Source organism: Anastrepha ludens, chromosome 5 (assembly GCF_028408465.1).
Source record: "Anastrepha ludens isolate Willacy chromosome 5, idAnaLude1.1, whole genome shotgun sequence".
NCBI lineage: Eukaryota > Metazoa > Arthropoda > Insecta > Diptera > Tephritidae > Anastrepha > Anastrepha ludens.
In genome coordinates, this window is record NC_071501.1 from 101,587,092 (window position 1) to 101,614,821 (window position 27,730).

Consider the following 27,730-nt stretch of genomic DNA (forward strand, 5'->3'; position numbering starts at 1 on the left):
AAAAGAAGCGAGGCGAATCCTAATTTTAACACTGATTTTTCATTTTTAATATTGAATTACAGCAAAAATATTTTTTGTGGCAAATTTCATATGCGAATTGCAGCAACTAGATCTAGAGATTTGCATAGTAAATTATTTATTTTACTTGGCTTCTTTAACTTCATTGTTTCGCAATTTTCGCATATTCTACTTGACGCGGCTTTTATCATTATTCATCTTTCGAATTGCTTTCGTTGCATGATTTTCTTCCGTTTTTCAGTTTGTCGTCTATTTGGCTGCGAAAAGCTCAGAAAATTCCGTTCGTCTACGTTTTAAGTGTACTGAATAAGAAAAATATTGGGAAAAATATATGAAAAATGTTTGAAATTTGAGTGAAATCATTGAAAAGTGCATAAAACTAGTTTCCATTAAGAAGTGTAGCCTCAAAATTTAATCTACGAAGCCTTGAGATATTCTTGAAAGATAGTCTTCATTTTTTTGGTTATTTGTGGAATAGAGGCAGCAAGTGCAAAAATGGAAGTGACCAGAAAATTGGTAAGTGGCAGCAAGTGGTACCAGCGGAAAGTAAAAAGTGGTATATTGCACCGCAAAAACACTGGACTATGCATATGTACATATATGTACATATATATGCAGATTGTTAAACGAAGCAAAAAATTCAGGATTATATGAATGAGAAGTGAAATGGAAATGATATAATGGGCCCTACGGATCTGGAAAAAGTATTGTATACGAGATGTATTTGTTTGTCCAATGTGCGACTGCCTATATTGCGAGTAAGGGTATCCTAGAGGTTTACGTAAAAATATTAAGAAGTGAGCATGTGTAGGCGTTGCGGCATGAGTAGAGTCGTAGTATGCGTACACGTTAATACATATATATGTATGTTAAAAATGAATTTTGAAAACCCAGTTACTAAAATTATGGACTGAAGCTGGTCGATATTACCACTAACAAACACTCTTATGCACATATTAAGCAGTCGACGTGTAGCACGATTCATATCTTAAAATAGAGACAAATGCGTGCTATATGTGTGGTACTGTTTCTCAGTAAAATTAAGCGTAAGAATGCTTTTGCTGTAACAACATAAAACATTCCCCATACATTTTTGGAAGTGGTAGACTTTGGCCAGATATAAATCGTAACGTAGAACTGACCAGCGTTGGAGCGAGGCGCTAAGTTGTTGCAGGGGCTACTTCTTTGGTTTTTTATTTAAAATTCTGCAATAAAACGAACAATAAAAAATGCACAATAAGTTTGAGACCTGTTTCTCAACTCATTGCTCTAGCAATTAAGCAATTTTATAAGGATACTAAAGTTTAATAGTAAGAATTCTTCTTATCAAAACGATCCAGATTGATGTGCATACATACATACATACTTACTTGTATATACTACCCCTGAATTGCATGCCTGCAGCATTTAACTAACAATAATTGCGCTAATTGCAATAATAATGGGGACATTTTAATATAAAAACTGTGCGATTTTTTATGTATTTTGAGGACTCCAATTATGATATGTAAGGACTGCAGTAATTACGCAACAATACAACTGGTAATAGTGTAAATGAACAATGAGGGGATAGTTTTGCTGTAGCTATTGCATTTGTTGTAGTTGGAGGCAAGCCCGCAAAAACAACGAGTCTTTCATTTGTTCACTAAAAGGTGATAGGGCAGACAGCATTGCTCTGTACAGTAAATACGGAGTGTTCGCAGATATGAGACTTCAGAGCTCATAGGGCTGATTGACACCCAAACATAATGTAGAGGAATTTCTAGAAGTAAACTCTGTTTGGTGGATGTTTGCAAATACAAAGTTTTTCCATTTCCAAGCTTCAGTTTATCCGTAGAGCTATTTTAAGTTTACTAAAGAATGAGGCAACATAGTCTCTTTTATCAAAAGTCTCAATATTTAATAAAATTTATTTATTTATTTTCAAAAATAATCTATATGAACCCGCATACATCTAAGGCTTATTACATTTAAGTACATATGTATATATGTATGAATCTGTATATATGAATATATGTAAACATAGGGAGTAACCAGAGTACATAAAAGTTCACATGTACCCAAATATGTTACATACCTACATATGTATGTATGCATATACAATACGTATTGCCCATTTTCTCAATTTTTTTGTGTTTTGACGATTTATTGTCAATATGTGACCTGGCTTTGTTTTGATTTTTGTGTGTTGTTGGTTTTTGGACAAAAGTGAAATTATAATACCGCAATTTACTTTTTATCACACTGCTGTTGGATATAGGTAGGTACATGTTTGACGCAGCATTTTTGTTGTTTGAGCCAAAGTTCAAGGAATGTATTATGTAATGTCCTTTGATGTTGTCTCACAGTGTGAGTGAAGCATAGAGGATGTAAACAAGCCGAAAAAGGGAAGTTCCACACATACCTATGCATGGATGTAAGTGTGAAGAAAGCAACAAAAATGGCTAACGCAAATAATAAAACTTCCATTTTCAATTTCTGCCACGTTGGTGGGTATATACATACATACATACGCATGTGTAAGCTTCCATTCATGCAGCACATACTATGGGTATGTATGCATGCACATATAATACATATGTATATACATATGTATGTAGGATGCTTACATTTGTGCGAAATGAAAAGCGTATTTTGATATTATGCTTTTGCTGCAAATTTCCACGGGTTTGCTTCCGCAAGGTGATACGAGTTTATACTGCGGAACATACAGTATTGAGCAAACATTTAAGTGACCACATTAGTGAAAATCGAGTAAATTGTTGGTGAAATTGATTTTTTTATTATATACATATAAATATTTTTTGTTTATAAAAAGAAACGTAGAATTCAGCACTAAAAAATAAGTACAACTAAGCATAAATAAAAAAAATGCAACGGAACCATCACTGCGAGCAACGTTTCACGCGGCCATTTACACATGGAAAAACGATTTAAGCGCTTTCAATAATTGCGAATTAATCAATTTAGAATTAATGATAGGCCGATAACCTCTTGCTAGGTGCGTTGAATTTGTAATGTGATTATTTATATTAATATTTCAAGTAAATAAATAAATAAATAGAATTAATGAACGTAATGCAAGAGTACGATATTGACAAAAAACATAAAATAAGTTTTGAAAATTTGCTATAAAACATAATAAAAGGACAAGAAATAGAGGGAATCATACTCAGGAGTAATTGGATAAATTGATAAAAAATTATCCAGAAACAGTAATGTGGAAAAGCATATAGTACGCGCGCTGTGCCAACATAAATTTTGTTTTTGTACTCATCAGAATGGAAACTGCGAACAATTCTTAAATCCAATTCTCAAACTTCAAATTAGCGACTATTCAGGAACATTTCTCTATTAAATACGTTCATTCGCCGGAAAATGTTGTAACTGCCCTCAAGCAAAGATGTTAAGCTTCGTGGGAAAACGTGTTATCATCCATTTGGGGTTGAATATAAAACATTTTTCCATGATAAAAATTTATAAATCCTTTGAATGAATATACATATATTGTATATTTTTTTTACATTTACGAAAATTTTTAAAATAAAGTGAAATCTAAATTTAAAAAAAATTTGCTGTTTGAAGTCTTAAAAATAGAGGAGGATAGAGCTCTGCACCCCAGAATAATGGGTATGCTTTTGAATATTAATTTAAATTCTTGGCTTGTCATATATGGTGCCCATGAAATTATATTCTTAAGATGTTTCTTTGATTTAAACTTTTTGTTTTTTGAAATGCTAAATTCCTCAAGTTTTGCCTGTGAACATAAAAATATACTCGAAGTAAATATAAAATATAATAATAGGGCTATGAATAAGTTCGTGCGGTTTTTTTCGAAATTTGAAACTTTATTGACGTAAAATGGTTACAAATTTAATATTCAAAATATTGTCCATCGCTTACTACTACTTTTTCCCATCTTTCTGGCAATTCACGGATTCCCTTTGTGAAAAATTCGGTCGGTTTTGCCGCAATCCACGAATCGATCCATTTTTTGACTTCATCGTAATTACGGAAGTGCTGGTCAGCCAGGCCATGTTGCATCGATCGGAAGAGATAGTAATCGGATGGCGCAAGGTCTGGACTATACAGCGGGTGGGGTAGGACATCCCATTTGAGCGTTTCTAAGTATGTTTTGACCACTTGTGCAACATGTGGCCGAGCATTGTCATGTTGCAAAATAACTTTGTCGTGTCTATCGGCGTATTGCGGCCGTTTTTCTCGCAGTGCTCGGCTCAAACGCATCAATTGTCGTCGGTAGACATCCCCCGTAATCGTTTCATTCGGTTTCAGTAGCTCATAATACACAACACCCAGCTGGTCCCACCAGATACACAGCATAACCTTCAGGCCATGAATATTCTGCGCCGACGTCGATGTTGAAGCATGGCCAGGGTATCCATACGTTGCCCGACGTTTTGGATTGTCGTAATGGACCCACTTTTCATCGCCAGTCACAATTCGATGCAAAAAACCCTTTCTTTTGTGCCGTTGAAGCAGTTGTTCGCATGCCATAAAACGGCGTTCAACGTCTCTTGGCTTCAATTCATACGGCACCCAATGGCCTACCTTTCGGATCATTCCCATGGCTTTTAAACGTTTGGAAATGGTTGATTGATCAACTCCCAAAGTTTTTGCAACCTCTTCTTGCGTTTGAGCCGGATCTTGATCGAGCAATTCCTCCAATTCGGTATCCATGAACTTTGGCGGCGCACCCTCGCGTTCTTCGTCTTCCAAGCCAAAATCACCACTTTTAAAGCGTGCAAACCACTTCTGGCACGTTCGCTCAGATAGAGCATGCTCACCATAAACTTCCACCAAGATACGATGACTTTCGGCTGCTTTTTTCTTCATATTAAAATAATGAAGAAGAATTCCCCGCAAAAACACATTATTTGGCACGAAATTCGACATTTTCAAGTGTGGTAAAAATATTGTTGTTTACGCTTCAAATAAAAAACGTATACTGACGTTTGTGCCTTACGACAGTAGCTCTCCAATGAATGTTTGGAAATGTGGATCGATGGAATAATAATCAAGTTACGCCATCTGTTGTAAAACCGCACGAACTTATAAATAGACCTATTAGTATAAATAAAGGGTGCTCAATTTAGAGGTATGGGAATTTAATTTGAAATAAAATAAGGAAAATTCTAGTTGGACAATCTTAATTATTTTTGTGTAGAACCATTCATGACATTTATTTTTTAAAGATAATCCCTTTCAAATGTTGGCCGCAACTGCGCCGTAATCCGCTGGAGGACTTCGGTCGGTATCTCGTGAATAGCTTTAGTAATGTTGGCTTCCAATGCCTCAATAGCAGGTGGTTTATCCACAAAGCATATAGACTACATACTCGCACAAATAAAAGTTCAAAGGTGAGATATCACACGATCTTGGTGGTCAATCCACTGGCCTGAGATGAGAGATAAATTGCTTAGCGAAAAGACGACGCAGAAAAGAAGCGCCGTCTTGTTAGAACGAAATGGTTTGGAGATCAGGGGCATCAAAAAGTCGTATATCATGACGCGATAGCGTTCGCCATTCACTGTTACACTGGCGCCAGCCTCCGATGATTCCTCCAGCCCATAGGATGGAATGACTGTTCTTGAATAGCTAAGGGGTGCTTTTTAGCCCAAATACGGCAATTTTGCTGATTGACGTAGCCATTAAGTCAAAAATTGCAATCGTTGTTGCGAAATTGATAGCAAGTTCCAAACCGTTCATATTTAATTTCTTGATACCCAAAAACAAATGCTAGCCACCCAAATTTTAATGTTTAAAAACGCCAATCCTCTAAATCAGCTGTTTTGCTTGTCGCTTCCGCTTTCAAAATATTTACGAAGTTGGCTTTATGACATGTCGCATTCATTAAAGATGGTGCCTCTAGACCAACAACAATGTTCTGTACGTTTGATTGTCAAAGCAAAGTATTGAGAAAGTAGAAAACAAATAATGAATTCGTTGTTGTTGTAGCAGCATAAAAATTTCCCATACATATATAGGGAATGCTGCTGAAGTGACAGTCCTTGGCCGGATATAAATCCGGATCATTCCGGTAACGTAGAACCAACTGTCGTGGGAGCGAATTCGTCTTGTTTTATTGTGAGCTGACAGCCACATGGCCATGGCGAAGGAAATAAAAAAAAACTCAGCTGATTTACCAATAGGTGGTTAGTGTCGTGCGGGGTACCTTCACTTGCCGGACATGTGTTTGGTATGTCGGGGTCGATTCTGGATATGTAGGAGTTTAACCTGCTACAGTATCCAGAACATAGTTGTGCCATTGTTAGACGAGTCTCACGGAGAAGCTGGAGCTCTTCGTCTGCAATAGGTGGTGGTTGGACTCCGATTACGGCATTCACAGGACGGGAGTTCATGAAGGTGGTAACGGTCTCCCGGTGGATGTCGTTTATTGACTGTCTAAATACTGTCCGGTCCAGTAGGTTGCGGTTAGTTTTGTCCTGGATTTCGTCAGCGTAGTCGGCTCAGGCTCAAGCAGGTGTCTGCAGGGGTGAAACCTGCGGTAACATCCAAGCAGGAACTGCTTGCTGAGCAGTTGTTGTGCTCCGCTACTGGGAGCATTTGTGCCTCGTTATGTAGGTGTTGAATGGGAGACATCAGGAGGCACCCGGTCGCTGTCCGAATGGCGGTATTTTGACATGTCTGTAGCTTTGTCCACTGCGTATCACTAGTTCCAGGCGACCAGACAGGCGCAGCATAGTTTAGAACCGGCCGGCCAATTGCCTTAAATGTCGAAAGCAACAGTTCTTTGTCTTTGCCCCAAGTGCTGCCGGCCAGCGATTTGAGGACCTTGTTGCTATTTTGGACTTTAGTGGCAAATGCGGTTGTGTGCGCAGAGAAGGAGAGCAAGCTGTCAAAGGTTACACCCAAAATTTTGGGGTTATTTACCGTCGGGATTGGTGTGTCATCGACTTTTACCTTAAGGGACAGCTTGACCGCCTTTGTCCGGGTGGTAAAGAGGGTCGCCGTGGACTTGGTGGGGGAAAGTTGGAGATTCCTCGCAGTGAAAAAGCGAGAAAGGTCGGTGAGGTAGTTGTTCAATTTGGAACACAGGCCATCTATGTCATTGCCCGACGCCATTATCGTGGCTGGGGCCAGGTGTTTCGTGAAGAGTGGGAGTAGGAGGGCTTCAAGTGTGTTCACTACTGGGGAAAGGAGAGTTATCGGCCGGTAAGATTCCCCTTGGTTGGTGGGTTTCCCAGGTTTCAGTAGTGGGACCACTCTCCCTGCTTTCCACTTGTCAGGGATGACGAGAGTGGCCAGGGACAGATTGAAGAACCTTGTGAGGAATCCTACTCCCAGAGGTCCCAGATGCTTCAGCATCAGCGCGTTTAATCCGTCAGGGCCAATGGCTTTTGATGATTTCGATTTGTTGATGGCCCCCTGAACCTCATCACCGGAGAAAGTAAGTGGCGCACTGTCGTTCGTCAGTTTGTGCAGCCTTCTGGTAGCACGATGTTTGGTTCTGTCGCCCGGAGGATGCAGTATGAAAAGCCGGCTAAAATAGCTCGCGCATCTCTTCGGGTCCGTCGAAGTGCAACCGTTGAAGGTAAAGAATGTTCTAAGGGGATGCTTAGGTTTTGACCAACACTGTATGTATGTATATATACATTGCAGTAAAAGTTTGTATAAGAAAACTAAAAATGTAATGTTCATTATTTCCGCACTTACTTCACTCCACAGCTAGGAAATCTACCACAAATTTGTACATTGCTTTTGGGATTAAGACAAGTGGTTGCATATTTTAATGCATTTTATCTTTCACTCAAATATACAAATTTGTGTGCCAATGAAATGCATTTAATTATGGCCGTGTTTACAAATATATGAGAAGAAGACACTCAATTGGTGTCCTATTCAGCTTAATAAATAAATAATAATGTGAATGGATTCATGTACACACATACATATATACATGTATATGCACTTAATTTGGACTCAGCGCAGCCATGCATGAATGTGCACTATAAACAGCACTTTATTGCTAAAAAATGCAAAACAAGTTGGTTTGTAAATTATCGCATGTGGACTTAAGTTTTATTAGCAAAAGTGTTCAAAGCACCACAACGAGGAATTACGGTTATAAAATGAATTAAAGTATAAATTAAAGCAAGTAAGAGGTCGTAAATAAGATTAATGTGAATTTTTACTTATTGTAGGTAATAGATAACGCGCAGGGTTAATATCGATGAGATAAGTTTGATTAGGTTATATATCATTTTTAGTTGTGGTAACAATGCTGCCAGGTATCCGAGAAATTTTCACGAAATATAGCTATTTACTAGGTTCTGCGGTAAGTTTTGCGGTTCGATAAGAAAAACACAATTTTATGGTTTGAAATATACTTTATTATTCAGTATAGTCTTCCTGAACATCAATACACTTGTTCCAACGAGATTCCAATTTATGAATTCCATCCCTTAAGTTAGAATCTGGAAGCAAAATATGGTTCCGCCGCTGTTATGACTTCAGCATTTGATGAAAAATGCTTGCCACGCATGCATTTTTTAGATCTGGAAACAGATGGAAGTCGCTAGGTGCTAAATTTGGTGAATTCGATGGATGCTCCAATAATTCATGGGTTTTAGCCATTGTGAAAATGCTTTTGTGACTCGGTGCATTGTCCTTATGAAACAGAATGTTTTTTCATGAAATTTTTTCTTCAGCTGGTCTAAAAGGTTACAATGATATTCAGAATCTATTGTTTTACCATTTTGCAAGTAGTCCACAAACTTCTTGGCCGATTTCGGGACACGAACTCGTTTCGGTGCCGAAGGACCAGTTTTCCGCACCACTCTTTAGCCTTTTATTTTTATTTATGATCATGGTGATAGACCCAAGTCTCATTCATAGTGATGAATCGACATACAAAATCCAGTTTACCTTTTCGAAAATGCTCTAAATGTTGCTGAAAAAGTCGCTTTCGGAAGTGCTTTTGTTCCATTGTTAGCGAAATAGCGGCACCCAATACTTCAGTCAAAATAGGGCTTACACTGCCCAATGAGATGCCAGGGTTTCTACTAAATCTCCTTCAGTCACTCGATGATTTTCCAATACGATATGCTGATTTTTTTTACGATTTCTAGCGTTGCTGTTTTTGGACGTCCTTGACGTGAATCGTCTTCAAGACGCGTACGACCTCGTTTAAATTCCGCAATGCATCTTTCTACTGTACTAATTGATGGCAAAAAGTGGTTTCAGCATTCGTTCTTAAATTTCGCTTGCTTTTAAACCTTCCAAAAATAAAAATTCAGTCACTGCGCAATACTTGATTTTTTCCTTTGTAGAAAATATTGTGACACGTCGATCCTAATTGGTTTGTAAACAAATAATGAATTGACAGATTAAAATGAAACTTCATATACGTTAATATGAGCAGTGTATCATCATAACGAAATATCAAAAAATAAAATAAAATAGGCAACGCTCTCTCTTATCGAACCGCAAAACTTGTTGAACAACCTAGTAAACTCCCACGTTAACCAGTCGTACATTGCGAGATGCTACAAATTTTATCACGGGTTAGTGTTTCACCATTCCCATTATCCAATTAGCTTATAATCGCACTATTACGGAACGTTCCCTCAACAGTCGAACGGAACGCCCTGGCCAAGGATTGTCAATTCAGCTGTATTCCCCAACAATTTTTGAGAATGTTTTATCGTGTTACAAAAACCAATAAGGAACCGTTATAATTTTCTTATGTCTGAAATTATTTATAAACACCCTAGTGTAATTAATACAAAGTGTGCCAGCAAGATTTGTGTACGCATATTTGAAGAATATTTTTTGAAAAAATGCAGCAGAATGTAAAAAATTGCTATTTAACTGCCAAGTCTGCATTCTAAAAACGAATGTCATTGCCACCTGGCACACTTTGTATTATTGCACTATGATAAACACTAAGTGTCATACAATTTGTAAACAAATAAAGTCATAAAAGTGGTATTTTCATAAAAAACAAAAAAAATATACGCCCGTTATAAATGATATTTCAACGAAATGAGTTCATTTTTTGCTGAAAAGTTAAGCAGAAGGTTCGGTTTCTTTTTGGGAGTTAAGTCGAGTCGGTTGTATGCACACGCATACATAATTATAATTTTTTGTGTGTATTTTTTCGGTATAGAAAGGTTCTCGTCTTTCTATGTATCGTCAAATCCTAAACAAAAATATAAACAATGCAAATATCATATTTTATCAAATGCGTGTTTTACTTATTAGTGATAAAAAAATATATAAGCGAAAAAGCTTTGGCAAACACAAGGAGCCCTCGCTTAAATAGCACTCAGCTGTTTTTATCGCTTTCGTCTAATTAAATTATCGAATTTCTGTGTTTTTTGCACTTACTTTCATTTCTGTCTTGTTTTTGTTTTATTTTATTCTTTTGCTTTAGAAAAAATGTCGCTACTATTGCTCATTCAGGTGGCGCACAAAAGCGACAGTCACAGTCGTAGCTTTCGTGGCAATGCAGAGGCATTCGTAGGAATTCGGCGCAGTCTGCATTTGTGACATTTGTTTTGATTGTTTTTATTGTTGGCGGTAATGGTGTAATTGAACATAAAACCCAAATTGTTCTGAACTTTTAAGTGGTAATTTATTTGCAAACCTCATGTTGAAGTAAACTTTTTTAAGTTATGTTCAATGCGGATGAAGGAGCTTTAAGTAAATGGCGATTAGAGATGTGAAGTGTGGAAAAATTAAAGCAATAGTGCATACAGAACACGGTCGGTGGAACAATGAGTATAATATAGTATAAAAGTATCTTAGGTTAAGAAAAAAGTTTTTTAACAATTTTTCGTATAAGTGAAAATGTTAGCTATTTTGCAACTCATACGATTTTCAAGAATGCATACGTTCATACCAATTTTGGTACTTGTGCCATGCCATAAATAACCTCTGGCTTGATTGCTAAACGAATAACAGTGTCACGCATACAAGCTGGTGTGACGTTTGTTGTATATAGACCTGCAAGCATAAGTTATGCAAAGAAAATGATACACCACCCGTGTTACGGTCGTATATGATCCTGAGCGGGAAGTTTTGTTAGCAAAGCAAAGTTTTTTGCTCCACCTCAATCTGTATATATAAGTGGCGCTTACACCCTTTTTGGGTCTTTGGCCGAGCTCCTCCTCCTATTTATGGTGTGCGTCTGTCTTGATGTTGTTGCACAAATGGAGAGACCTACAGTTTTAAGCCGACTCCGAACGGCAGATATTTTTATGATGAGATTTTTCATGGCAGAAATACACTCGGAGGTTTGCCATTGCCTGCCGAGGGGCGACCGTTGGTAGAAAAATGTTTTTCTTAATTTTGGTGTTTTACGGAGATTCGAACCTACGTTCTTTCCAAATTCCGAATGGTAGTCACGCACCCATCCGTTCGGCTACGGCGGCCACCTCAATCTGGTCAATGGAATTATCGAATAACTTCGACAATTTTCAACACATTTTAATTTTTAAATATCAGCCATAATTTCAATATGCACCGAAACTTAATTCAGCGTGCGTGTCGTGGAAAATATTTTGGCCGTACGATGCACCTTAGCGACATGCCACACCACAGGATTAGTGATGGAATTTTTGCGACCGAAATTCCCGGCATGTCTGGTCTCAAATAAAGATGATATTGATTAGGATTCGAGGTGATTTTTAAAGAATAAAATGTATATCAACAAACTGAAGACCATGAAGAGCTCAGAGATAACATTTTAAACAAAATCTCAGCGAATTGTTAGGCAAAAGAAAGCAAAATTCTAAAATTGTAAATCAAACAACTTTTTTTGTCTAACCAATAAAAGCAGCCACTTAATCGATATTGTTTTTGGAAACTAATTGAGATAAATTATGACGCTTGAAAGAGTACAAATTTTCTGAATATTGAGCAGTGCAAAAATATTCAATAACTCAATTGACCAAATTGAGATGAGGCACCCTGTACTAATACTATTTCCTTGCTTGTCATTGCCAGTATTTAATGGAATGGGACGTAATGGCATGCTTTTGAGGCATTATAAAGGTCACGTCCATCATTTGTGTCTCATATACCGACAGTGGGGCCTAGGATCTCCTGCATTGCGGAAATCGAAAATTAAAACAATAGACATTTTTTGCCCTTGTATCGTTAGCTCCTTTTTGGCATGCATAGCTTCTCAAAAACGCTATATCTGTTCAAAAGAAAAAAAAATGCGGACATTCACTGCTTCAAACTTTATAACCGTGACATGATTTGTTGCTAGTATGTACTGTGCACTACCATCATTCACCGCTAGATCAATTTGTTTTGCTTCTTTCTGAACTAAAACTGGTAAAACCCGGGTTTAATGACCTTCATTTTGAGACCAGCTCTTCAAATACCTGTCACATGTTTACATTGTAAAACCATAATTAAAAAAGTAGCACGGAACCGTTTATATGGTATAATTTCTGCGATAAGGTATCGCCTTGTCTAAACTTTGACGCTTGATCTCAAATGATTAGGAAAGACTTCTCTCTTCTTCGAAAAAATAATTTTGCATTAGTTGAAATTGCTTTCTCAGCTCCTGGCACTGTTATCTGACAAACCCCATTAACTCCTTGGACTTTTTATTTGTCTTTTCTTTGTTTTAAATAAATCTTGTTCCAATACAAGTTTCTTACAAGTACAACGCCTTTATGTCACGAATACATCACTAAATCCTTGACCAAAAGAGGCCGGTGGTAGGACATACAAGCCCAAAACGATAAAAGATAGGTATAGCGCGGTATATCTCGGACATTTGCAGCCAGAAGAAAGGCGCCTACGCTCAGTCCAACCCAGCTCTATCTTGAATTTAATAAGGGAACTGGCTCTGGACGAAGTATTGCGAAGTGCAAACCTCCAATTATTTTAAATCTAAATCTACTATTATAGGTTTACTTAGACTAGTTCAGAGGACTGCTTAACTGGAGATGATAATAAAATTGTGAAGGATTTTTATTATTTTGCTGAAGGGTTTATATGTTATAGCCTGTACTTTATCCCCTTTTCGGTTTTTTCATACTTTTCATTCATTAAGAAAACTATTTAAAAAAATCTGTCTTATGAAATATACATACATATCTAATTTTATATCTCTCACAATGCAAGTTTGTTGAACACAAAAAAAAAAAAACGAAATTAAAAATCGAATGGAATTAAAAGTATTTATACCTAGATATGTACATATATGTGTATTCTTGTATGTATGTGTGAGTAAATTTCCCCCTATCTGTGTTTTTAGTTTTAACAACTGCCTTCGATATGCACAAGGGTGGATCAATAACACCCTGTTATTGAAATAAGAAACGTCATGTTGAGTAAATAGAACTTTTGTTTGCCAGCATAGTCTATTTTTAGCTACTGATACTTTATCTAACTAATATTCCTTAAATTTTCTGATGTGACCCAAATAATACAATTTCTCAACGTCCTTAAAATAGGCAGTTTCTTCATTCCACCCACATCTTTAACGCTAAGCTATATCTCCTATGTTGTTGTTGTTGTTGTACTGCCACAACAGTACACAAAATGCTATGCATAATGCTCCACCCGCGGGGATAAAACTTGTGGCAGGAGCCGCTGTTTCGCACATGAGTATATGACGTTAAAAACGAAGAATGTTTTGAATAGTTGGAACTTTTTTCTCTCTAAATGTACTCGTTTTAGCTTTAAATTGCAACGACCTGAATGTTCGGCATCACTTGTGCTAGTATGAGTGTGCGCATCGAATACTTTTCAACCTTTTTTGTTTGATCCAATTATGGTAAAAATGTTTAAACTTCACTTTGTTAAAATTTTTATGGAAATGCTCGTAGGCTTCTTTCTCAAATGGCTGTTAGATACTTCTTGACAAGCAACATTTTAAATTTGAGGTGCCAACGAGATCTATTCTAATTTGGCGTACTTATTGAACCACCCTCGTATGTACCTACTTAGATATTCAGTGAATTTTGTGATTGTTTTAGATTTTTATGCAATCGTTGAATCTAATCACAACACAATTACGGGCTAGACAACGCAGAGACTGGTTAAGGGTAGCTAATTATTAAATTAATTCAAATAAACAGTAATGAACGCCAAATACTATCTAAAATACTACCTATACCGTCAAAGTGAGCTTTCAATAAGACCCGATTGGATTGAGTTTGCTGATAATTTGATTGATTTCGTTTTGCGGCACAGCTGATGGTACGATCAATTATATGTATTATCAAATTAAGGTGTGTATATATAGGATTTTTCAATAACAGGTGTTATAGGTAAATGGATTGCGCTATCGAGAGATGATTAACGATTTTTCATGGCCGGAATTGGATGGTATTGATCTGGACAACGTTTATTTTCAACAAGACGGCGCTTCGTGCCACACAAGCAACGAAATCACTGATCTTTTACGGGAAAAGTTTCCGAACCATGTTATCTCTCGAAGAAGTCATTACAATTGGCCATCGAGATCTTGTGATTTAACACCTTGCTACTTTTTTCTTTGGGGCCACGTGAAAGAGAAGGTCTACACCAACAGCCCAGTCGATTCAAGCCCTTAAAGATGGAATTCGTGAGGCTATCGAGGACATAGGACATCCACTTTGCAATTCGGTTATGGAAAATTTCATGAAAAGAATATTGTCCTGTAAGCGTGGTCGTGGTGGTCATTTGCCTGATGTTATTTTCCACTATGAACGGCATACCTTCCTCTTTATAATGAAATAAACATCCGATCATTTATATTAAAAAATAACATTTTTCTTTGAATATCAAAATAACACCTCTTATTAAAAACCCTTTTGTAAAAGTACAATTGCATATTAGATGGTCTGTTTTTGGGTGCTTGAAGCGGGTTAAATAAAGATCTTTTACAAAATAGCCTATCGGAATATTTATAATTTTTGCAAATAGCGTCGTACAATATTTCAACCAGGCCTCATAAAATCACTTGCTTTAAATTTATTTATTCAATTTTTAATACTAGTTTTAATAATCCAATTGTTGTCTACATCAATGCATGGAATTGTTTAGTATTGAGCATTTGCTTAAGACTATTATGTGAATTTTGAAAAAAAAAAATTTAACCAGTTTTGAAAAAAAAATTTTTTTAATTTTAACAAATTTTTTATAAAATTATGGTTCATTCCACAACAAATATCCTATAAATCAAAGTTTCAAACTTAGGACGAAATTCGAAATTCAGAAATAAAAAATGTGGGTCACTTTATCATTCACAGCATTACAACGCGGGGTGCGTCAAAGCTTCCTTCACAAAACTTCTCCAAAGTGTAAAAAATTTGGGTACGCAGTTTTATATGTAGTCCATTAAATTTTAGTATAATAAAGTGCAAGTTTGAAGTGCCTCAAAGTCTCGTTTAATTTTTGATAATTTTTTTCTTGACCGGGTTGCGCATTTTTTCTATATAAACAAAAATTTCGTGCATTCTTTATGGATATTTATGGAGAAAATGAGGAATAACGGTAAAAAATAACTTTCAAAAGAATTCAAAATCTTTTAAATTTTACTGACAAGTATGAGAGGCACATATCTCGTACAAAGCAGTACCAATGCATGCATATCGCCTACTCATGAAGAAACCGGCGCTTCAGTTTTTCTAAAAGGCCTTGATCGATTGCACTGGAGTTTAAAGTTGAAGTTCTCGGTGTACCCTCATTATTGTAGAAGAGAAATGAAAAGTGTTTAAATCGGTAGCATGTATGAGTTATTTCCTCCCTTTTCACTTTTTTCATATATAAGCAATACCTACATTACATATATACGAGTATATTTATAAGCACCTTTGTCGGCGCATTATTGATTTGTTAAGAATTATATGCGTGGCTTTTCCATTTGTTATTCGTTCTTTCTTCGCTTTTATGCTTGTGTACATTTGTATACTTTAGAAGTTTTTCAGTTTTTATTACCTTTTTGTCATTTACATTTAGAATTGTTTACCCATTAAACATTTGTGGCAGAGTGTGTCGATGCAAGCTTGCTTTTCATTCTTGGTTTCACCTCGACATTTCGCATCGTCAATGCTGTTGGGGCGGTGTAGTGTCGGTGCCAGGCAATTGATCATTGCATTTCACAGAATCGTTCTTTTTCCTCATTTTCATTTTGAGTGGTCGATTGATTAGTTGACAGTGTGTTGATAAATTACTTGCTTAGCAGTGGATAATAAATGTAACAACTTTGATGAAAAGAATTTTACGCTTAAGGTAGTAACAAATTTCCATTAGGATAGTATGAAATATTTTTTGTTTCATATTTTGTAATGACCATGCTTTACACATGCATAAATTAGATTTTAGATAGGTCGATGGATGTGGAAATAGAGTTGTGCACTTCGACCTTAAGATCTATGGTGCCCACTACTCGTTGTAATATCTCATGCAGGCCCAGATGATGCAGAGCTAGCGATTGAGCGTATGTGCGTCTCTTCCGGCTATACCACACCAAGATGATTACTGCTTCTTCTCGATATGAAATTTGATGTATCTGGATATAATTCGCAGAATTGACAGGACTCATTAAGCCATATCCCGGGCCTGTCTAGATTTCTTCGCAGTTTGCAGTAACCAGTGGGAATGATTGCGTGCATTAGGGAGGTTTATAGCTGGCAATGGATATCATAGATAGATAGGCAATAGATAAGTACATCTGAAAATTATTATGATATCCCTAATAGAAACTTATCAAAGCTATTTGGTCACCCGTTATACTTCACAGTTTTTATATAAGATTGAATCGACATCGCTTTGTACTAAAGCATATTTGATAGCCTGATCTGAACGTGGCACATAAGCAGTAAAGTCTAAGTTCGATTCTAACTGTGGATATTAAGCAATTGGTGCGTGACTACCATTCGGAAGTGCGTACATTCGAAATACATAAAACTTCAAATGATAGAAAAAGTTCTTCCCAATAGCGGTCGCCTCTCGGTAGGCAATGGCAAACCTCCGAGTTTAAAAAAGCTCCTCATAAAAAATATCTGCCGTTCGGAGTCGGCTAAAAACTGTAGGACCCTCCATTTGTGGAAAAACATCAAGACACCCGCCACAAATAGGAGAATGAGCTCTATATAAAACCTCCGATTGTATTTATGTCAAGAAAAGCTTAGCAAAAACCAATTATCTGCCGTTTACGTCCCTCTATCTGTAACTTGGTGAAACAGCTTGTCTTAAACATTTTTGGAGAATGTATGTTTTGTGTGAGCTCCTTCGAATCCTAGGCCAATAAAACATCATCACTATCAGAAACCGCAATTATCTTCAGTGGCTGTAATCGAAGCAGGTAGAAATCCCGGTCGTCGAAGTATTGGACGGATTAAAAGGATTCTGTTAAAAGGAATTTGTTTAATCAAGGCTCTTGATGAATGAGATTACAGGCCGCCTCAGCCGCACAGTCCTATAATTACCTAAGCTGAGTTGAAAACAGGCCCGCCGACTATTGGGAATACAATTATTGTATGAAAAAAGTAACAGCACATTTATATTGAATCTTGTTTGAGGTTAAACAACTCTTCCTTGTCTGTCCTCATCCTCGAAGAAATAACCGTCGTCGAAGTGCAGGTCATTCAAACCTACAGATCAAAAAGATCCTATAGAAATCGTTACGTGGTGCTCAGAACCTGGTCGCCATGTGGCCAATGGTCAAGTGCCCAGCTATTATGCTCATGAGGAGTAGTAGGCTCATTTATGAGATTCGTTATGTACCACTATGTTCCGAAATCTAGTACAGCAGATGGTCTCAGTCGAGGTGAGTGTAGCAAATTTCGCCGCTCTTCAGTTCACATCGAACTAGTCGTTACGGATCTAAACTTCTTAAACGGATCGTTACGGATTCGCTATAGCGAAATTAAGTTTTGAAGGAGCAATTGGACCGGGACATGGTGGACTGTTGCTTTTGTGACAGCATAAAACATTATTCTTGTTTTTGTTGAATGCTGTGGTAACACGCGTGGAAACGACCATCCTGCTGTTGTTGTAGCAGCATAAATATTCTCCATACATGTTCCAGGAATGCCGCTGGAGTGACAGTTCTCGGCCGGATATAGTAAATCCGGGTCGTTCCGGTAATGTGGAACGGGCAGTTGCTGTTGTTGTTGTTGTAGCAGCATAATCATTCCCCATACATACATATATGGGGAATGCTGCTGAAGTGACAGTCCTTGGCCGGATATAAATCCGGGTCGTTCCGGTAACGTAGAACCGACTGTAGTGGGAACCACTAGCAGTTGCTCATGTTCACTAGTTTTGCTGCCAGGCCATTTTAAAATTGAGGTGCCTCGTTAACATTTGATTTTTGTCCAATGGCTTATATTATATATGAAACATTTGCGCGTGAGTTATGATTTACTAAAATTCTGATAACTAATTTAATTGAAATTTTTATTATACAAGCTAACATTTTACCTTTTCTGATTTTTCAGGTATAATATGCCGCTGAAAAATGTCAACATAATGCCATACAAATTTCTAAAATTATATACTGAAAAATGGAAACAATATCCAAGATTTCCCTGATATTGATTCTATTCCTAACAGTTGCAAGTGTTTTTGTTGTTGATGTATATGCAGTCTCGTCGGCGGCCAATGTAGAAGAGAATGCCTATAAGGCCACCAGAGCTGGTGCTGCGGCCGCCGCTTCCGCAGCATTAGTCGCAGACGAGTCATCACTTGCTAGCTTAAGCTCTGCGCCACAACAACAACATGCTGCGCCATCAAAATCACAAACGCAGCAAACCATTACCAAATTCAAAGCTGAAGGCAACCTCTACCCAAAACAAAACCAGCAGCTAGTAGACACGTCAGCTTCATTATCTCTCATCCAGCAGCTATCCGCTTCATGCATATCGACGTTTGCAAAAGAAGAACCACGACAACCGGCGCAGAAGAGGTATGAGCATGAAATCTCTGTGCTAGGTTATAAAATACAAATACCTTCATTTGTAATGGATGGTATTTCGGTGCCAACGGCTGCGGATTCAAATACCGTTGGAGCTGTTGGTGGCGATGTAGACACCGCATATGAGCGCAGTGGTGGAGCCGATGATGTGAACGTTTTCAAGCTCTTCTGCGAGAATACGACCATCAGTAATGTGAACGCGGAACTGCGTTCTAAGATGTACATCAATTACGGTTATATAATTTTGCAGCATTGTTATGCCAATGCGGATGCGTCATCTTTGCAGCTGCAGCAGTACGAAAGCGTACGGCACTTCAAGTGGGCGTACAGCAATTTGCGTGACCAGCAACTAAATATGCTATTTTCGAATTACAAATCCAACTTCGAGTATTTGGAATCACTTGACTTGACCGCAAATCAGTTAGAATGCACAGGCTGGGCAGAATCGCAGACAGTTCGACGATTAAGAGTACTGAAGTTGACGAGCAATGCTGTGGACACGCAAAGCTGTACACTCTCGGAATTCCAGCACATGAATCATTTGATCGAGCTGCGATTGGATGATAATCGTATACATGTGTTGAGTCAGCAATTCTTGGGCCACCTAAGTGAACTTAAAGGACTGAATTTGACGCGCAATCTACTAAGCGATTTACCGCGTAACACCTTCACTGGCGCATTAAAGTTGCAACGGCTCTATTTGGCACACAATCGTTTAACGACATTACCGTTCCAATTGTTTCAAAGCATGCGCGATTTACAAACGCTCGATTTGTCCAATAACCGATTACTCTCCTTTCCGGATAACTTTTTCGCATTGAACGGCGAACTGCGTGAAATGTACTTGCAAAAAAATGCAATGGAGACGATTGGCAAGAACACATTTTATAATTTGCCAAAATTGCGCTACTTGGATATATCGGAAAATAATATAAATAGCATAGATCGCAAAGCATTTGAATCACTTTCGAACCTCTTTATGTTGAACATGTCGATGAATAGCATTAGCACCATTTCCTCAATACTCTTTCATCCGCTGCATAATCTTCAGCAGCTCGATTTGAGTTACAACAAATTCACTCAACTGCCAAGTGGCGTATTTATGTCGCAACGTGCTTTGCTTGTATTGCGCATTGACTCAACGCCACTGGAGAAAATCGGCAACTTCATTTCGCGCAACATTGACTATGTCGATCCGAAAGTGTTGGCGAATTTGCGCATACTCTCCATGCAGCATAACAAGCAATTGACTCAGCTCACACGCACGCTCTTCCGCAATACACCCAACCTGCACGAGCTCCTGCTGGCCGGAAATGGGTTGCAGCATCTGCCCGCTGAAATAGGACATCTTGGCCAGTTGCAACGCTTGAATGTGCGCGACAACAAGTTAACTTACATACCGGAGAGTGTGAAATACCTGCCTAATTTACGCTTCATACACATTCGGCACAACGACTACATATGCGACTGCCGCATGTACTGGTTGGGTGAGTGGCTGGGCAATAGCAGTTCAACACTACGTCGTTTGCGTGCCGACCATGTTAGCAATCTGTATGAAGGCACCATTATGTCGGCCGATGTGTCGTCCATGGACATAGGTGATGATATTGATGAGTTGACTGAGTCACTGACATGCCATCATGGTCATCCGGGTGACATGGTGAATGTGCTGCAACATTTGCATTGCTTGAAGCCGGTAATTTTGGAGTCGTCCGAGTCGAAAATGCACAAACTACACTCGACGGCGAAGTTAGAGTGCATGTTTTCAGGCAGCCCTACGCCTGACGTCATTTGGGTAACACCTACAAATAAGATTTTGCGGCACCATGCTGATCCCGACAAGCGGCCGGTCATCATCAATCACAACGATAAAGTTCTCGGTCATTTGCCACTGACATCGCTCATAATGGACGATAACAACATGTTGAACGTCAGTTTGCAGGCAAGCGACGTGATGAATCGGGTGACTTTGATCGAGAATGGTTCGCTATTGGTGCACAATATCTCGCGCAGCGATAGTGGGCTCTACACTTGTTATGCGTACAACATCATGGGCAATGCATCGGCGTTTATGAGGTGGGTATAATATTTATTATAAAACTACAGTTTTATAAAAGAGTAAAATTAGAAAGAGTAAGAGAGAGAAATACTCAAAGATGCGTAGCGTTGCAAAATGATTCGATACGAGGGTCTCATGGATATTTATGTGAGCAAAATAACAAAAAATATATACCGTGAGTCAAAAAAGTATTGTTCCGTGAGTTTTTTTCTTTGCAATATTCCCAATGTTTTTCGTGTCATTTTCTTTTTTCGTTAACTTTGTATAGAAATATTGCTCATACAACAACAAAAAACACATTTTAAAATTTAAAATCTTATGCATCATTAAAAATTTAAATTTTGAATTTCATATAAATTTTCAACAGAATGCTTGAACGCTTGAAGGGAAAAATGCAGAAACTTTATTATACAGAAAAATTATTAAAAATCGAGGGGAATTTTCAGCAATTTCAAACTTGTTTTATTTTACACTCTAATTAAATGAGCTATAAAGTTGCATACAAAAAAATTGCAAATTTTATAGAAAAAGTTCGAAAATTGCATGAGAAGTTTTTTTGAATTTCGGATAAAGTTTGAAACTTCACTTTTATTATACTAAAAACTATTTTCATACAAAATTAACGAGAAAAAGTAGCATGATTAACAATAAATATTGTAAAAAAAATTAACTATGCCAAAACTTTTATGACTGACTGTGGGTATACAGCTATGCTCACAATAATGGCAGGGTGACTTATTGAAAAGTTTTGACTATTTATTTATTTTTTACTTAATTTTTTTTATATTTACTTAATTTTTCTTTAAATTAATATTTTATTTATTTTTTTTTTTATTTTTTTTTTTTAATTTTATGTTTTTAAATAAAGTTCATACTACAACTATATGTACAACTCAAAGTTGTAGGTTGTCCAAAGTTTAAAAAAAATTGTCAAAACCTCCACTCCTTTAATCAAGTTTTTTAGGAAAACTTTGGTTTTTATAGACCATTGAACTTTTTTTGAAATTTTTTTTTATTCGTTTTTTTTTTTATAAAATAAAGTTCTTACTTCAACGAAATCCCTACAACTAAAATTTTCAAACTTTGTTCAAAATTTAAAAAAGTTCATCAAAACCTTTACCTTTTTAATCAGAATTTTTAGAAAAGCTCTGGGTATGCAGTTTTATAGACCATTGAATTTTTTTGTTAATTAATTTTTTTTTGTTTTTTATAAAGTTGTAGACTGTTCAAAATTTATCAAAATCTCTACCTTTTTAGTCAAAATTTTTAGAAAAACTTCCTTTTGTTTTTAAATATTTTTAAATTAATGTTTTTTGCTGTTTACTTTTTTAATTTTTTTTATAAACTGGGTATACAGGTTAATATACCATCGAGCTTGACTTGTTTACAGTAGCACAGAAAACAAACTATGTGACATATCACGCTGAAATTTGCCATGTAAGCTTATAACAGTCCTACCAAAAAACAAAAAATTTATTTTTGCCATATGTCATCCGCGGACCGTTTTATTGATAACGTCTCGTTCATATTTGAGCAGAAGGTATATAGAAGAGATTGTACATAAGACCGCTAGAAACAAGGCGCATTCATTAAATGTGGTGGCAATAGATTAACAACAATGTTCTGCACAGTTGATTGTCAAAGAAAAGTATTGGGAAACTAGAAAACAAATAATGAATTCGCCTTGCTTCATTCTGAACTGACAGTCACATGAACACGGCGAAAGACAAAAAACAAATCAGCTGATTTACCGCCTTGGCTAGAAAAGAGCAAAAGTTAAAAAATCAAAGCGAATTTTGAGCCACTTTAAACTGGCACGAAATTTTGCTAAATATTCTGATTGGATTAAGTTTTTGACTTTTATATTCAATTTTTAAAGTTTGAAACTATATATAAACTATTATATGGTTTTCGTTGTAGTAAAAACTATATTTTTTTAACATACTACAAACAATCAAATAAAAAATAAATATATAGACAAAACTTTGCAATATGTCACACTGGTTTGTTTAAACCACATACGTAGATGTCGTCCATTTCCATACCCTCAACAGTAGACCAAAAAAGGTTAACATTTAATACTCTTATCCACAATTTGTTTAATTATTTTTGTACTCTTCCCGAACAAATCGAACTCATTTTAGTCAATTGTGGGTTTTCTAATTAACACTTCTCAAAATAGTGATCATGGAACCGTACGAGCTGTCAAAAAACAAAAAGACTGCTAAAAAGAAATTCGAACTTGAAAGGCTCTGTAGTTTTACTGCGTTATTTTCAAAGATATATTTTTCTAGCTTAAGCTGAACAGTTTTTTACTTTTCCTTGTATTAATTATTTATATAAATCTTAAAGAATCTACATCGATCCAATTGTCTTCTACCGGGTTAAAATTGAGAGCCTTCTATCGGGTATCGCCGCCGCCACCGCCTTCCTTTCGCTGACACTGATCGTACAAGGGCTTCGCGCGCTCTGCGACAAGTAAGTACAGCCTGCAAATACATGCGCATGTAATTGGGTTTTTTGAACTCTTCTTTTCTTTTTGCTTTAACATTCACTGCAGATGCGGCATTTTCGATAAATTTTACTGCTGTGCACGCAACAAGCAATCCCCAAGAGCGCGTCAAATTTATGCCATGCTTGACAGTATTGAAAGTTACAAAAGCCTACAATTGGAACGGTTACGCGAAAACTATGCGCAACAAGTAAAAATATTGAAAACATTGCAATGGTAAAAAGTTTGATTTTTTTTAATTAAAATTTTGTTATAATCTTAGGTGCATCGCATTCGGGAAAATTGCGTACAACAAGTTGAATGGATACAAAGCAGTTATACATCTCAAGCCAAATATTTGAAAGAATTTAGAGACATGGGCTCCACACATTTAACATCGCTAAAGGATCAATACTATGATCAGGTAATTTGGCCTCGTGACATTTCAATGTGTAAATGTTTGGAATTTATTTTTAATTTTTTATTTTGACCCTAGGTGAAAAAGGTTCGTGATTATTCCACAGGCCAATTGAATTGGGTGCGCGAAAATTACGTCTTCCAACGTAACAAAATTCGTAAATTTAGTGCACACCAAGTTTTGCGCTTGCGTGAAGGCTACAAATATCAACAACAAACACTTAATAAAGTGTTGGAAAATCTTCCGAGTTTCTATTTTGAAAACTGTCGGGGTCGCTGCGAAGAGGATATTGCTGAAGGTTAGTATAAGTAGTTTTGGTGCTCCGCATGAAGTAACAAAATTCATAATTAAAGTTATTTTTTTACAAATACGAGGGTCGTTTGTAAAGTCTGGGCAAAAATAAAAATTACTTAATAGTTTGGGGTTAACCTTTTTTATTTTTCGACTTAGTCTAAAAGTTATACCTACACTTTGTCCAACGCTGTTCTAGTTTGTTATTCCCTTTCGAATAATAGATTTCTCCAAGTCTGGAAAAAAGCCATTCGGTTCTTAGTCACCTCCTCGTTTGAATAAAATATTTTTCCCGCCGGACAATTCTTAAAATTGGGAGACAAATATTAGCCCGAGGAAGCCAAGTCTGAAGAATAGAGCGGATGTGAAACGAGTAGGAACCCTATTTCCATTAATTTTGCTGAGGTGTGAGGGAGTTGATGTTGTCGTGATGGAAAAGGTAAAGCGCTCGACTTTCTCGATTCAAAGGAATAGAAAGAATCGAAAGAAATATACCGATGTGGCTGAAACTTGGTGGGTGTTTTCCAAGAGATGCTACTAACTAAACATAACCTTGAAATATTACATATTCGGTTTCCTGGTAATAAGATTTAAAATGAAGTATTTTTCCGTGTCGTAGAAGGCAGATATTCTCATCATGTGCATCACAAAATCATTATTACCTTGAAACAAGAAGATATCATCATCCAATTTGTTTTTTGAGTGATGGGAAACTTTATTTTGACCTTTACGCACTCCACATATTTGTATACTGCAGCTGTCTCGTTCACATTTTTAAAAATTGTAAATCTTCCGATAGGCGGATTAATTTTACGCCACTTTTTATGTATGCAAGACATTTTTGATTCTAAATAGAATTAAAAGAAAAATAAGTAAATAATTGGCGCCTTTAACTTCTGATAGGTGTTTGGCCGAGCTCCTCCTCCTATTTGTGATGTGTTTCTTGAGGTTGTTCCACAATTGGAGAGACCTACAGTTTTAAGTCGACTCCGAACGGCAAATGGGTTTTTTATGAGGAGCTTTTTCCGAAATACACTCGGAGGTTTGCCATTTGCCTGCCGAGGAGCGATCGCTATTAGAAAAAACTGTTTCCGTAATTTGATGTTTATGCACGGAGATTCGAACCTACGCACTCCCGAATGGTAGTCATGCACCAACTCATTCAGCTACGGCGTCCTACCTGGACAAGAATTAGATTATCAAATAAATTGGAAATGCTTCGTATTAAACTAGCTTTTCTGCTTTCGTATTAAACTAAGTTGGTATTAAGACGATTTTTGTTCAAAATTTTTTATTTATATTCTTTTTTTTAGATATTGAAGTATACTTCAAAAGCCAGTTGGGAGATCAATTCAATCCTAGCGCGGCCAAAGTGAAGAGTTTAAAAAGTAAATTAGCTGTTATGGCTCTGAACTCGGCTAGCAAAGCATCAGTATACTATACACCACCTGAAGATGAGCTACGGTGCTCACATCTCCAATTGCAGACCTCTCCGATACACATCAATTATATCAATGAGAATTTGGATCATAAGAAATTAGATTTAAATGCATCCAAAATAAGCAGGGAATTCCTAATGAATACACCCATGATGTTTGCCGGTTGTGGCAGCGGAAGCAACGGCGACGGCTTAACATCACTATCCAAGGCTGAGTTCACTTTAAGTCAATTGAAAATAAGCGATAAGCATCCGGCGGGTGCGGGTAGCATTGAAGATAACTGTTATGCCGCCACATTGGCGGATAAGTTGGTACCAATAAAAACTGCCGAAAAGAAAAGGCATCACCATTGCCATGGACACAGATGTGAGAGAGTGGCACACGCTTCACCGTGTGACAATAGCAGGTGGCATGACGGTACTCCTACAGACACTATTGCCGGAGACAGCAATATTGAATTAAATGAATTACGCGACTATAAAGACACAAACGACGTAAAGAGCTCTAAGTCTTGCCCAGCCATTTATAAAATGTCCAAGCAACAGGATGGCTCTACGCTGCATGAGTTGCTAACCAACAACCAAAGGGGGGACGGCAATGCAAATAGCACACGATTAAATCCAGTCGGTGAGCCGACACACATACTTGAAACGGAGCTCTTCCAACGATCAGGCATATCATCCGGTAGCGGTGGCAAAGGCCACCGGAAACTATGTACAGATAAGCTGAACATTATATTGGATGAGAGTGGCAAATCGACGCTGTACAATGGGCCAACGTCTGAGGTGTGTGGAGGTGCGAGAAAAAAGGATATTAGATATCCGTCTTGTTCCACAATGGCATCGTCACAAAGCAAAAATAGTTTGCCGGATATTGAGGCGTATGACGGCGGCGGCGGCGGCGACGGCGGGGGTGATAGTAAGCACAAGGAGGAGCAAAGTTGCGACAATTTGGCTTCAACATCATCGCCCGCATCAATAGGAATGTCAAACTGTGACAACATTAGCTTCAGCAGTAATTCCAACAATAGCAGCTGCAATACCAACCAACGTAGTAGTGTAGATGTAGTAAAACTTTCTTAGAGATTCATATTTTAGCCATTAAAGAATGCATTCAAAACATGTTAAGAAAAAATATAATATTTAACAAAACAAAACAAAAAGAGAAAAAAGCAGGAAATGAATGAAAAATATTTATATTATGGAGATGAATTGCATATAATTGTAAGATAGAACTGAAAGAAAGATTTCTATTTAAATTAGTACGCGAATGCGAAATTTATAATGATTATAACGAAAAAAATATAAGAAAAATTTTAGATGAAATTTTTGTTGTAAAAATAAGATAAAAAATAAATTAAACACTGTTTCATAAAGTCTCACAGCAAAAGTGTTGTTACACACATTTTAGCTTGGCATACAAATTTAGAAACTGATGATATCACCACATTATTATTGCTAAAAAACAAAACAAAAATCAACAGAAACGAAAACTTAAACAATAAAACGTGAACTGGAGAATTTGTGGTCAACAGTATTTGTGATGTAGATGCAAACATACGTACATGTTATTCTAGATGAATTTCTGTGAATTTTAAAACAAACCAAAATGTGTATGCTATCGGCTAATTAGTTTGAAAATCATGGAAAAACGTCGAATGTATCCAATGTAAGAATATTATAAAGGATAATTTCAAATTAAATACAATAAATAAATTAAACATTCATCAGTGCTTTATCTTAGAAGAAACAAATTTGTATTTGAATTTGATGTAAGTGCGACATGGTTCAAAGCCTGAATGATCAGGAAGACAAAGATTTCTCAAAATGAATAAAAAATAAATAATTGGCGCGTACACTTCTGTCAGGTGTACGGCCGAGCTCCTTCTCTCATTTGTGGTGTGCGTCTTGCGACCCTCTAAAAATGGAGGGGTCTGTACTGTTTTAAGGGACCTTTCTGGTATAGAATCTCAAAAAAATCGATTTTTTTTATGTTATGATAGTTTATACTTTCAAAAATATACTTGCAAATTTTTATATTGAAATTCGTTGTAGTTCAGACGTTACAGTCCTTTAAAACGAGACCGGTTTGGAGTACGACA

The 27,730-nt window shown here is 36.9% G+C and overlaps 1 protein-coding gene across 3 annotated transcripts; it reads left to right on the top strand.

Moving 5' to 3' along the window:
- On the top strand, window positions 1-27,355 carry LOC128864125 (uncharacterized). 3 transcript variants are annotated; one of them, XM_054103641.1, is made up of 8 exons: window positions 1-127; window positions 260-534; window positions 18,456-21,007; window positions 23,343-23,468; window positions 23,551-23,692; window positions 23,765-23,905; window positions 23,978-24,197; window positions 25,504-27,355. In XM_054103641.1, the coding sequence occupies exons 3-8, from the start codon at window positions 18,522-18,524 to the stop codon at window positions 26,709-26,711; spliced, it is 4,323 nt and encodes a 1,440-aa protein (XP_053959616.1). In that variant the 5' UTR covers window positions 1-127; window positions 260-534; window positions 18,456-18,521; the 3' UTR covers window positions 26,712-27,355. The 3 variants fall into 3 exon arrangements, with proteins under 3 accessions (XP_053959616.1, XP_053959617.1, XP_053959618.1); XM_054103642.1 differs by having other exon boundaries at window positions 1-534; XM_054103643.1 differs by lacking the exons at window positions 1-127; window positions 260-534 and adding an exon at window positions 10,495-10,766.
- Window positions 27,356-27,730: the final 375 nt, after the last annotated feature.

Excerpts from the sequence above, each read along its gene's own strand:
- LOC128864125 (XM_054103642.1), top strand. The coding sequence starts at position 18,522 with ATGGAAACAATATCCAAGATTTCCCTGATATTGATTCTATTCCTAACA. Across the intron at positions 21,008-23,342 it reads AATGCATCGGCGTTTATGAG|AATCTACATCGATCCAATTG; the intron begins GTGGGTATAATA and ends TAAATCTTAAAG. Across the intron at positions 23,693-23,764 it reads GCGAAAACTATGCGCAACAA|GTGCATCGCATTCGGGAAAA; the intron begins GTAAAAATATTG and ends TTATAATCTTAG.